This window comes from Buceros rhinoceros, unplaced genomic scaffold (assembly GCF_000710305.1).
Source record: "Buceros rhinoceros silvestris isolate BGI_N320 unplaced genomic scaffold, ASM71030v1 scaffold3300, whole genome shotgun sequence".
Taxonomy (NCBI): Eukaryota; Metazoa; Chordata; class Aves; order Bucerotiformes; family Bucerotidae; genus Buceros; species Buceros rhinoceros.
Window position 1 is genome coordinate 51350 of NW_010387767.1, and position 11400 is coordinate 62749.

Genomic DNA, 11400 nt, shown 5'->3' on the forward strand with positions numbered 1-11400 from the left:
ATGTGGCTCTGCTGGGGAGAGTAGCAGCTGCTTTAGCAGAGTTAGGCGAAGGATCGTGTCAACCTCCATCTCTGTTTGTCTTGCTCACGAGGACAGGGCTGGTGGGTGCTGCACTGTCCTACACCGGCTCGGGCCAGAGGATCTGCCTGCAACGGCTCAGCTGTCCTGAGCAGCCGTGAAGACTCCAGCCCCCGAAGAAGCCTCAGCAAGGACAGGTACAAAGGCAGAGGAGCGGAGCAGGATTTTGATGGTATTTGCTCTTGGGCAGCCACAGCAGGGAGAGACTGAACTGAGCGTGGCTCTGCCACCAACAGACTCTTCTCAGAGGCAAGTACTTTGGCTCTAGCAGCTGCTGGAAGAATCGGGAAGAGCTGTAGAAGAACAGTGTCAGTGTTCACCGCAGCTCTGCAGGACTAAGGTAGCAGAAGAGTGACTGTAAAGTGCCTCGGCAGCCTTGTGACAGGCTGCTGATCAGCAGCAGACCTCCCCCAGCAACCTCGCGAGCTGCAGGACAGAGTATTTCCAGCAGCCAAACCCAGAGAGCCACAAAGCGCCCAGAGGAGGACAGGCGCTTCACATGCCAACGGGTTACGAGTTACACTCCAAGAAAGGGGAAAAAAGCAGGAGCCTGTGAGGAACACGTATGACCTCCCGTCTTTGCGTCTCTACCAGAGGAGCACACTGACAGTTCTGTTCCCACCTACCCACTAAGTGGAAGCGGAAGGCAGTGACCTCTCCCAGCAAACAAAGGGCCTAGCTCTATATTCAGAAACAAACGGGACTTGTAGAGAACAGCGACTAATAATTCTAACACCCACAAAGCATGCCCAGAAAGAACAGGCCCAGAAAGAACACGCCCAGCTTCTCTTGTCTCTTTTCCTTTTTAAAATAAGAGCAGAATTCCACAACACGATTTGCAATTAAAAGGACGCAATGGAATTTGCCTCCAAACATTTTTGGCGACTTCATCTGGCAGACTTGAAGGCATTTCTCAAGGGTGTGGGGAAGGGAAGAACAAATTGATCTCTCTGAATAAGGCAGGAGCCAGTGCTCTCAGGAAGCCAGGGGAAACAATTCGTATGCAAAGCAGAGTGGGAAAATAAGTAGATGCACATCGCCTACGAAAGGGCTTAGTTGTATATTCCATGTACTTGAGCTGTCAGCTCCTCTCTGGCCAAAGGTAAAACTCGTGCTCCAAAGCAGGACTCAAACACGTGCGCTTCGAATAACACACAACTCATTTTTTTGGGTATTTCTCGCTTGGCATATTAAGCTTTGCTTTGTGATTCAGTGCTTCTGACCTCCTGGTTCTTCACTGAACGTGGGGTATCAAAGCACTTTTGAAGCCCTTGTTGCTCCTGGGTTCCCAGGCATCACCCAGATTTTCCTCCTGTTGACTCTAAGGTTTACGAGTTTGCCAAGAAAGCTCCACCAACGGGGCTACCAGCAAAACCTTGGGCAGAGCAGGAGCTCACGCTGGCAACTAAGTTGCTCTGCCAGCTTTGCCTCACAAGCCACAAGCCTGCTCCTGAATAACCGTACCTTCAGCAGCGCTTCTGCCAGCAGGGTTACAGCAGCAAGGAGGATCACAACCTCCTGCTCCGTGCGGTGCAGCCTCACTAGCAGCACGGCGCGGTCTCAGCCCAGGGGCTGCACCTTTCTGGAGTCCCCACTCGTGCAGGGCAACGTCCTTCCTAGAAGGTCTTGAGGGAAGCAGGAGCTTAAAAAAATTCACTTCTGTACTAGGTCAAGTAAATCACCGTGTTTACCCTCACAGTGACCACAGAAGAAAACACTTAACCCCAAGGGATGGCGCAGGCGTTGCCTCCAAGAGCCTCGCCCCGCCCAGCTGACAGGTCTGTACCCACCGACAGGACAGCTCTAACAACCCCCAACAGCTCTAACAAACAACCCCCGACAGCTCTAACAACCCCCACCTTCCCTCTGAGCTGCCAGTTGAGACAATTCCCACCTCCGCTGTAGCGCCGAGCGTTCAGATACTCATCTTCTCGTCAACGTTCAACCCATTCAGGAGAAGATTTTCAAGCAGAGCAAATCACACAAGGTTTGGGTTTTTTTTTTTTTAAGGTAAAGGAATGGTGGCTTTTTGGCAGGAACCTCGTGATTTACAGTCGCCCATGAAGGACTGATAACGTGCACCGGGAGCTGGCTCACGTAAGCACCACAAAGCGTTTGCGTTACTCGTAGTTTGGGATGATGAATAAAAAAACACTGTTTATTTGGAGACCAGCAACAGATTGTTGCATCATGGGGAAATGCAGATTTCTCCACACTTAAGACAACTGTACTTATTATTTTGGCAGCAGTTGGTTCTCTGATATTTGATCTTTGATTATTTCTCTGCTTTTCAGTAGCTGTGCTTTTAAATTAGCACCACAGGGCAGACGTGGTCTCATGTGCCAACCTTAATGAGTTGGAACAAAGCTGCCTCTGGGTTTTTTTTATTCAGGGAAGTTTTCCAGCGTTGTTTCTTTCAGCAGGCTCGCTGCTACCTCAGTAAATGGAAAACTTTGGTGTTTGAAATTGAGTACAAAAGCATCTAAAAATAAGAGGTCCATGCTAGGCTTGCCAAGCTTGGCGGGGCAACCAGCAGGGCTCCACTCCCACTTGCCCCTGGCCAACTCAGGTCAACTCAAAGGCTTAAAAGCTTTGAAGGTCAAGGCAGCCACCAGCTAAAGCCCAAAGCAGAAAGTGCCTGGAAAAAGGCTCTCCTTACCTGCTGTATTTGCTGCCTCTGAATCGCCCTCACCTTGGGGACAGGGCTCTCTCTGGAGGACGAGGACTGCTGCCACGACTGGGTGCCGTTATGCATGGCCTCGGTCACCATGGCCCCCGACACTCCCGAGACGCTGCCGGTGCTGTGCAGGGAAGCGCTGTGTTGCAGGGACTGCGGAGCCTTGGCCCTGGCCCCCAGCCCGCCCTGGTCTACTTTGCGGATCTGAGCTTGGCTGCTGCTGTTCTGGCGGGGCAGCGCAATGGGGATTTTCACATCCGGGATCGCGTAGCGCTGGGAGAAGTCCTCGCTCTGCGTGTTGCGCTTGCTGAAGTCTTCCATGCTGCTGATGACAGCGCTGCTAAGCATGAAGACTTCGCTGTTGCTTCTGCTCCGTGAGCTGGCGCTGCTCAGGTTCTCAAGGCTGGAGTCAACAGAGGCCTTCAGCATCGGCGGGGATGGGTTGTTGAGCTGGTAAACCGGGTTCTGGAATGACAGAGGCTGGAAGCTGCCCTGTGGGTTCGAAGCTGGGTGCAGAGGCCTCCTCACCTGGGGAGCGCTCTGGGGTGTGCTCTGAGTTTCCCAGAACTGGCTGCCAGCCAGGCGCAAAGGCACGTTGTACATGACAGAAGTAGGGTCGCCGTGAGCTGTGTGAGGATCTTGGAGGTCCATGAGAGAGATGCTACGTCCATTGGGCAAGACGCTTTCCCTTTCATCCTTGTCTGAGTAAGTCATGCTCTGGGTGGATGGCAGCTGAACCAGTGGTAAGGGCTTGCGCCTGAAATACTCATTGCAATTTTCCAGGGTTGGACACTTCAAGTCACTGTGGAGTGGAAAAGAATTTGGTCAATTTTTAAGCAGCCAAGATCCCCAAGAGATCTGTCCCAGAGAAGTCTTTCTACCTCATTTAACCTCCCCCCCTCACACGGAAGCTTCAAGGAACCAGATTTCCTTTCATGAGCTCTTTGTGTTCAAGTCAGAACACACTCTTCTTTAATTACCGCTCCTCTTGGAGAATTACAGCTGAGCCAAGAAGTGCTTCGTCTCCGTTTCTTTCCCAGGTGCAATGCAAACCTCTCCTACCAAATCCTCCCCACTCCCCCCCAGAGACACTCTGGTCTCCAGCAGGACTTCAGAGCAGTTCGGAGCCTCTTAACCCTTCACCAGCTGTGAAGGTGTATTGCGTATTGTGAAAGGGGCTCTGAAAACTGAACAGGAGCAGTGTGAAGGCTCCTGTCGATCTAGACGTACGCTCAGACGACAGACACTTCCACGTTGACAAAACGGGCACAGAAACTCTTTGGAGACCACAGTAACCAAGAGCTTTGGGCAGTTTTGCTTCCGATTAACAGCTGTTACAGCGTGAGAAATGCTGCGCTAAACAGAGGAGAGATGCTTTTTGCTCTTCCACCGGTAGCGGGTTCCAGCTACGGCCCCATTTTTCCGTTGGCAGTACACACGGGCCCGATGGCCAGGAGGAAACCCGATGGCTGACTACGCATCCAGACGCTCAGGCTGGCAGTACATCCCAAAGTGGCTTTCAGCAGCTGAAGCTGCTGACTCCCAGAGACACGTTTGAGTCCTGGGTCAGCCAAAAGCTTCAGGCCTCCAGCGCCGCCCTGGGCCCCTCTTGCTGGGACGGTGTATTCCCTGCGACAGAGGCCCGAGCATCCCGCTCCTTCAGCTGGCCCGGTCTGATGAAGTGCTCAAACTCCTAACAGGCTTACCAACGCCCTCACCCCACACCTTCGCTCGAGCTCTGGCTGTTACGTACCCATCGGTGGGGTCCTCAGATATCTTCTGCAGCCCTGAGGACAGGCTGCCACTGACATTTGGACTAGAGCTGTGCTCAGTGAAACGCCTCAGCTGCTGCTGTATCGGTGTAGGGTTGGTCATTGATTTGGTGATATCGGCGAGAATACGAGGAAGAGGTCCCAGTTTTGCCACAGTCGCCTGTAGGAAGGAATTTTCACCCTAATTGGACAACAAGCACCGCGACATCCGCCAGTTTTTTTGATAACGATGCACAGAGGCGGAGGGGTGGAGATGGAAGGAAGGAGGGTGGGTGGTTGTGTGCGGGTGTGCCAGGACCATAATGCAGTGTTACGGAGCAGCGTAACCACGGCGACGAGATGGATGGAGGAGACGAAACAGGGTGCGGCAGACATTGAGGAAAGAAAAGGAAATAGAAAAGAAATTAGGATTGACCCCCCAAAATAAAAATCATGCTCAATAAAACAAAACTACTGCCATTCCAATGCACAACTGTCATGCAAAGCAACTAAGTCCCGGGTGGGTGAGGACTAAGTGAAAACTACGGGATCTACTCACTGAAGGGCATTCAAAGGCTACAGGTTCAGCTGGTGGGGGGAACTTTCCAGGCAGAGGGTGTCATGTGGTAAAGGAAGTGCATGCCAACAGACAAGGGGATGCAGCATTCAGGGGATCATGAGAGGATCGCAAGGGTTGAGGGAGATAGGGAAAGGGAAGGTTTTCAGTTCGTAAAGCCTTTCGCTTTGGCATCCTACACTGATGCCATCTTCTGAGGCACCCTGGTATCAACAATTGAGGCCCTACCTAAAAGGGAAAAACTACTGCATGAAAACGTGAGTGAGCCTCAGCCCAACATTATCACGGGATTAAACGTGTTGCTTCTCCTTCAGTTACGTGTTAGCTCAGTGTTGGCCAGCCCTAGGACGAGAGCAGCTGACCTTCCGGCAAGGAAGGCTGCTCCTTCAGGCTCTTGCTCTTTCTGCCCTCTTTGGATCACTGTGGGCTCTATAACCTACAGAGCATCTTCAGGCTCTGCAGGCCTCCTGCGGGAGGAAGGTGACAGTGCTGCAGGTTTAGAAGGACATAAACCTCTGCTACAAAGACACTGCTCCTTTCCAAGAGACCCTTGTTTCTCCTGTCAGCAGGCCTTCAGCCTGGCTGGCTCCAGAGAAAGGTCTCTTTACAGATGCTTTTGTCATAGCGCTTCTTCCGTGTCTATTACAGTTCCTGAGGTCACCTCTCTCATCATTTCCCAGCCCCTACCTACAGCACAGCAGTACTGCCGTGCAACTTTACCCCTTAATTCTCCTTTTGGGGAACCACTTTACCAGCTCCCAAGGCCCTGTCAGGATCGATCCGTGCATCTAACCTACAGAGAGGGCAGAGCGGATCTGCCTTGACATTCATCCAGATCTGGCTCCTCTCTTTCCTCGCTGCCTGAGACATTTACGACCGCGGCATTCAGAGAGCAGCTCACGGCACTAAACCAAGCCCAAAGACCCATCTGCCGTTCTAAAGACTGCAGTTGGGTTTCTCCTGAGCAGCTTGGAGGGAGATGGCAGCGCTCCCGGCACTGGTGGCTTGACCATGGTGGCTAGAAATGGAGGATCTGGCCTTTTGAGCGCCCAATTTGCCTGTTTTCCTGAGGCAGCTGAACTGCCTTTGTAGGTGACTTCGCTGCCTGCGCCATTTTCAATGGACACTCTGTGCACGTACCAGGGAAACGGAAAAACAAGCTCATAAATTGTTATCAAACGAAGATTAACTACGGTTAATAGGCATTGCCTTCCTGAGACAAGGACATTTCCATTTACCCTGATGTGACAAGCTCAGTTTTTTGTTTTCTGGTTTAAATGATGGACTGAGAGAAAATAGATACTCAACAAATAACTGTTTTGGCAAACCTTAACGCAAAAAAAATAGTCCAAGTGCATTGCGATCCACCTCACCTCTCCAGTTTCAAACGAAAGAGGAAGATAAATGGAATAGGGACAAAATAATGCACCTCTAGAAGCTGAAACATGGAACAGTTCCAAGCACTTGCTAAAAAAAAAACCAACCCAATGACTCACAGCTCAGCTTTTCTGGGCCTTATCAACTACCTTTGCTATCAAGAATTTAAAGATTTTGGATCCTGCAAAGCCCAATAGTGAAGGAAGAGCAAACTACGGCCTTTCCTCTTCTACAGCTAAGGGGAAGCAACGCTTACTGCTGGGGATGTCCACCGTGATCGGCAGAACAGCATCTGCACAACGCGCACGACCCAGCGCACTCACGGCAGAAAGCACCTTGCTGTTGCTGCAGGATACACCTGAGGGTGGATCCGGGTTTCTGCATGGCACCTCTTGTATATGGAAAACTCATCCAAAGACTGCAGGAATGAGGACATCTCAGTAGGCTTTGGACTGGGTCTGTAAGGAGCAGAGTTCTGCCGGGCCAGCACGTTACCCTGTCAGAGGTGGGCGGGTAGTGCCTGGTGGGCAGCCCGGCACCTCCACTAGCACCAAAAAGGGCACTGCGACAATTTCGATCTCTGTCCAAACACCCTCCAGCTTTTCCAAGCTCAGTCGGGAGAAAGGACGGGCTGCTCAGGGAATGCCAGGTCTACTTTTAAGTGCTGCCCTCTCCACCACTCAACATCTGGCCTTACTGAAGGCTCTGCAGAGTGTTTGCGCGGCTGCTGAAGCGCAACCGCTTCATGTGCCCCGCTTCAGGCCGGGACCCGAAATCACGGAACGAACAACCGGGAAATACCACTACCAAACATTCCTCCACAAAGCTCTTGACTAAGTTCTCCCCAACGCAGCCTTCAGCTGCTCCCTTGGTGTTTCCTGGTGTTTCCTGTTGCTACGAGACAGTCACCAGATCCACCCTGCCGGGCCTCCAGCCTGCTTTACCTTATCAAGCTGGGACACAACCTCCCATAAGAGGGAATGCAAAACCGAGAGCTCTCTGCCCAGGTCGATGTAGCCCTCAAATCCAGGCATGTTTGAGATGGTATCTGGGTTAGAGATCTCCAGGAGGAAACGCTTCATTCCCCCCCACTCGTGCTCCAGGAAGTCATTCATGAAGGCCATGTACTCTTCCTTGTTGCCAAACCTGCGGGAAAAGGGAGCGGGGGGAAGCCGGTCAATAGCCACACCAAACAGAGCCCGGCGCTCACAGACAGCTGCTCGGACGCTTCACTTCAGACCTGACTCTTGGAAGGTATGCTCTGGGAGAAAAAAAATGGACAGTTTCAGAGATTCACCGCTTTCTCGGACTTATTCAGCGTTCATATTACGACCGAGGGCTCAACGCACCTCTCCCCGCTCCCTCCCACGGACGCCCTTCCTCCTCTCCCCTTCTCTCTACCCCCCTCCTCTGTAAGAGACGTGCCATGGCCTTTGGAACATTCAGCTGGGAATTTTGGAGGAAGAAAGGAGGAGAGCTGTGATTCTGGGGGGGAAAAGGCCTTTTCTGCTTTGACACAGCACACATGCTGCCACGCCGATGTCCAGCTCTTCTTGATCTTGATTTGACACTGTGTCCCCTCTGCTGACTTCAACAGAGCCCAAATCCCCCCGTGACAAGGAGAATTTATCCCGCTGGACACTGAGGTGTCTCAGGGGAGCAGTGTTCACATGGAAGTGAGGAGTTTCCTCCTTTCCTAAAGCTGACTTCAGCTTGGCAGAGAATCAGCTGCCTGCAAACACGACTGCCAAGCAGGGCCCTCCTTGCTGCGCAGCGCCCTCAGGGACTCGCGCCCCTGGGGACACACACTCCAGTTTCATTGCCAACACCTACTTCGCAAAATTGGCGAGATTCTGGATGACTTTAGCAATCAGCGTGAGCGTGCGTGATGTCCGGTCGTCAGGGTACTCCTGCATGAGGCTGAAGAGGCTGGGGGACATGATAGCGGGGCACAGGAAGCGAAGGAAGAGCGAGGCACTGATGAGGCGTTCACTGATGTCCTGCTTGCCCCTGCTCAGGCACTGCTGCTTCCACGATGCAAATACCTCCTTCAGCTCACGAGGGAACACGCTGGAAAAGAAGAAATCAGGAAACAAATTCGCAAGGGAACAAGCCGCAACAAGCTCAACTGGTGACCAATCACCTCAAATAACTATCTGTGAGGATAAAACATCATCATCCTTTTCTCTCTCTGAGCTATGAAATGTCATTAGGCTTCTATTCTTAGATGCCCATTTAATCTGGAGATACTTAAGTAGCCTTGAAAGCATCCCTCGTGCACGTACGGTAAGAGGAGCCACTTGCAGACACGCTGATTTGCAAGCTCAAACTACTTAGCCATCGCTGCCCTGGAGCACGCAGGGTGTTAGAATATTAAAAGCAAACTGACATGTTTATTCTGCTTGTTAAGCTCCCTCAGCATTTCGCACGTGCTCCCTCCTGAAGCAGCAAGGCCCTTCTTTCACTGCTCCTCAGGAAAAGAAATCTCTCTGCCAACGTTTCCTCCTGGTGATTTCCTGTTCACTTCTACAGAGCTAAAGGGTCTGCAAGTTTTCTATAGACACCAAAGCTTCCAGCTCTTCGCTCCAAGTTCAAGCTCAGCTGTTACCGCTCCCTTTGTTCCCTCCCTAGTCACAGCTCGGCATGTGTTCCCATGGCAGAACGCTTCAGCAGAAGCTGTCAGGTGGGGTGTGTGGGACGGGAACCCCTTCATTTGGGCACAGGTCCCACCTGCAATATGGTGTCACACGTAGGAAGGCAGTGAGGGAAGGAAACGAAGGCGGTCTCGGAAGAGAGACAAGTCTGTGCTGTTTCCCTGTGCGACTGCTGTTTCCTCCTCTTCAGAGGAGGAGTGGGCACCCTTGGAGCAAGTGACCCAGCGCGGGAGAAGGGGAGGGAGGATGCCTCACCAGTAGGAATTGATGATCTTGCAGAAGGCCAGCTCACAGCACATTTTCAGGTTGCTCTGATGATCTGTTAATTCGCTGGAGGAACATTTGCTGGGATCCACTTCACAGTTTTCATCTGACTCATACAAAGCCTTGATAAACTCCCCTGGACAAAGGGAAGACAACACAAAGCAGTTACATGAAAAGCCTCCTAGACATCCCTTTAAATCCTGCTTAGGTCTCGCCTTGGCACCTGCCTCTCTGGCTCCCGCAGTCTGCAGCACAGCCTCCAGAGGCCAGATGTGGGGGACGTGACTCCTCCCAGCTCCCACAGAGCAGAGCACTTGCCGTACCAGATCAGGGACCGGACGAGATGAGACGGGGTGGGAAGAGATGGGGTGGGATGAGACAGGGTGGGACGGGATGGGGAACCCCTCCCTGGCGGGAAGGCAGCTCCGGCGCTGCTGGGGATGCTCGGTGGATGCAGGTCCTGGCTCCTCCGGGACAGGGCTGGTGCTCTGAGGCTTCAGCCTCCTGCGCCCTCAGTGTCCCCAAGCATCGGTGCAGTAAGAGGGAGGCTTTGCTCATAAACCCCACGGACACTTAGAGCCTGAAGAACAGGACTTGACTTTGAATTCAAACTGCATTATCAACTATAAAATTACCCACGGCCCTAAAAATGAACCTCTGCTATTTGTCTTCATCATTTCCTCAGGAAACGCACTTGACAACGATATTTATTTTTATTATTTCTAAATTTACCTTTTTTTTTTATTTTAAAAAGCATCACCTTGCTCTTGAGTAAGAGGAATACCCGAGTGCTCGCTAGACACTGCTGGTTTTCTCAGCCTCTTCTGACAACACCTTACAACAGTTTTAGAGCCTGCACCTTTAAAATTCTTTGCATTTCTGTCCTCCTCCTCTTAGGGCATCACAACAGAAACTGGACACACACAAATTCAGATGAAGTTTCCTCTGTTTGACAGATTGGAATGAACCAACGAGACTTCCTCCTGGATCTGCTTGCACACCCAGTGATTTTTAAACCACTGGTATTTGCTAGGAAAAACTCCGTATTCGTGCATTTAATGATTCCATGTCTTTAAAGTTCACCTCCGCTGGCTCCCAGCGAACGCCACAAGGCTTGTTTGTGCAAAAACCTTTGGGTTTGTTGTCTCTGTTTTCATAAAAGCCCTTAAACACCCCCCAGCGCCCCTCCCCAGTCTCCAGGCAGCAGAGTTCTTGCAAGCAAAGCAGGCAGCACTTTGTCTTAAACGGTTTTGGTTTTTTTTTTTCCTGTGTTGGGGTCCAAAAATTTTGTGCTGAGGGCATCTAGATCCCTTATTTGCATCTCCCGGCATCTCTTCTGTTGAGCCAATTCTGCTTTAACTGTTGTTTACTGGATAATTTTTTTCCCTTAAACACATTTGAAACTCACTCATGGTGGGCCACAAGACCCTGCCGTAATCACGTCTTACGGTGCTCTCACAGAGGGATTGAATTGCTAACACCAAGCTCTTAACCCTTTCAAAGGACAACATGGCATCTGCGCAAAGTGACGTTTAAACTTGGGACAAAGACGTGTCTAAAGGACAAAGAATTAGATGGGTACGATGTTGTCAGGAGCAATCATGTCACCAGCAATCTTGTCCAGAGCTACAGACAAGCTGGACGACCTTAGGGGGATTTTCCAGCTCTCCTGTCTATGATTTACAATCTTATCACTAACTGATGTATTACGAGTCATTAATTTTGAAATATTTTTATGTAATTACTGCACATTAAGGGGCTTGCAGTCAAGTGTCACATGCTGGTCCCACAGCTGATCGCCCAGCCTGCTGCAAGGCGTTGCACATCAGGCGAGAGCCCAGGACTATTACTTGTACTGTTCCACCCATGAGAATAAGACAACCAGAAGCGGCTCATGACACGTAAGAAATGGCCAAAATGCAGATATATAATCACAGCCCTGGCTACACTGACCCTGCGAGCACTCATTTAGCCTTGAGGACTTGCCAGCATCTGGGATTGCTGAGGACAAGCTGCTCTTTC

General features: G+C 51.3%; 1 protein-coding gene across 1 annotated transcript in view; it reads right to left on the reverse strand.

Annotated features, from left to right (window-relative positions):
- Window positions 1-11400, reverse strand: part of RASAL2 (RAS protein activator like 2) — a 95495-nt gene that overhangs the window by 8747 nt on the left and 75348 nt on the right. Inside the window, exons 9-13 of the mRNA XM_010132990.1 lie at window positions 9370-9514; window positions 8294-8530; window positions 7405-7606; window positions 4509-4687; window positions 2738-3557 (exon numbers count right to left, since the gene is read on the reverse strand). Of these exons, the coding sequence (XP_010131292.1) occupies window positions 2738-3557; window positions 4509-4687; window positions 7405-7606; window positions 8294-8530; window positions 9370-9514 (1583 nt within the window). The remainder of the gene's footprint in view (window positions 1-2737; window positions 3558-4508; window positions 4688-7404; window positions 7607-8293; window positions 8531-9369; window positions 9515-11400) is intronic.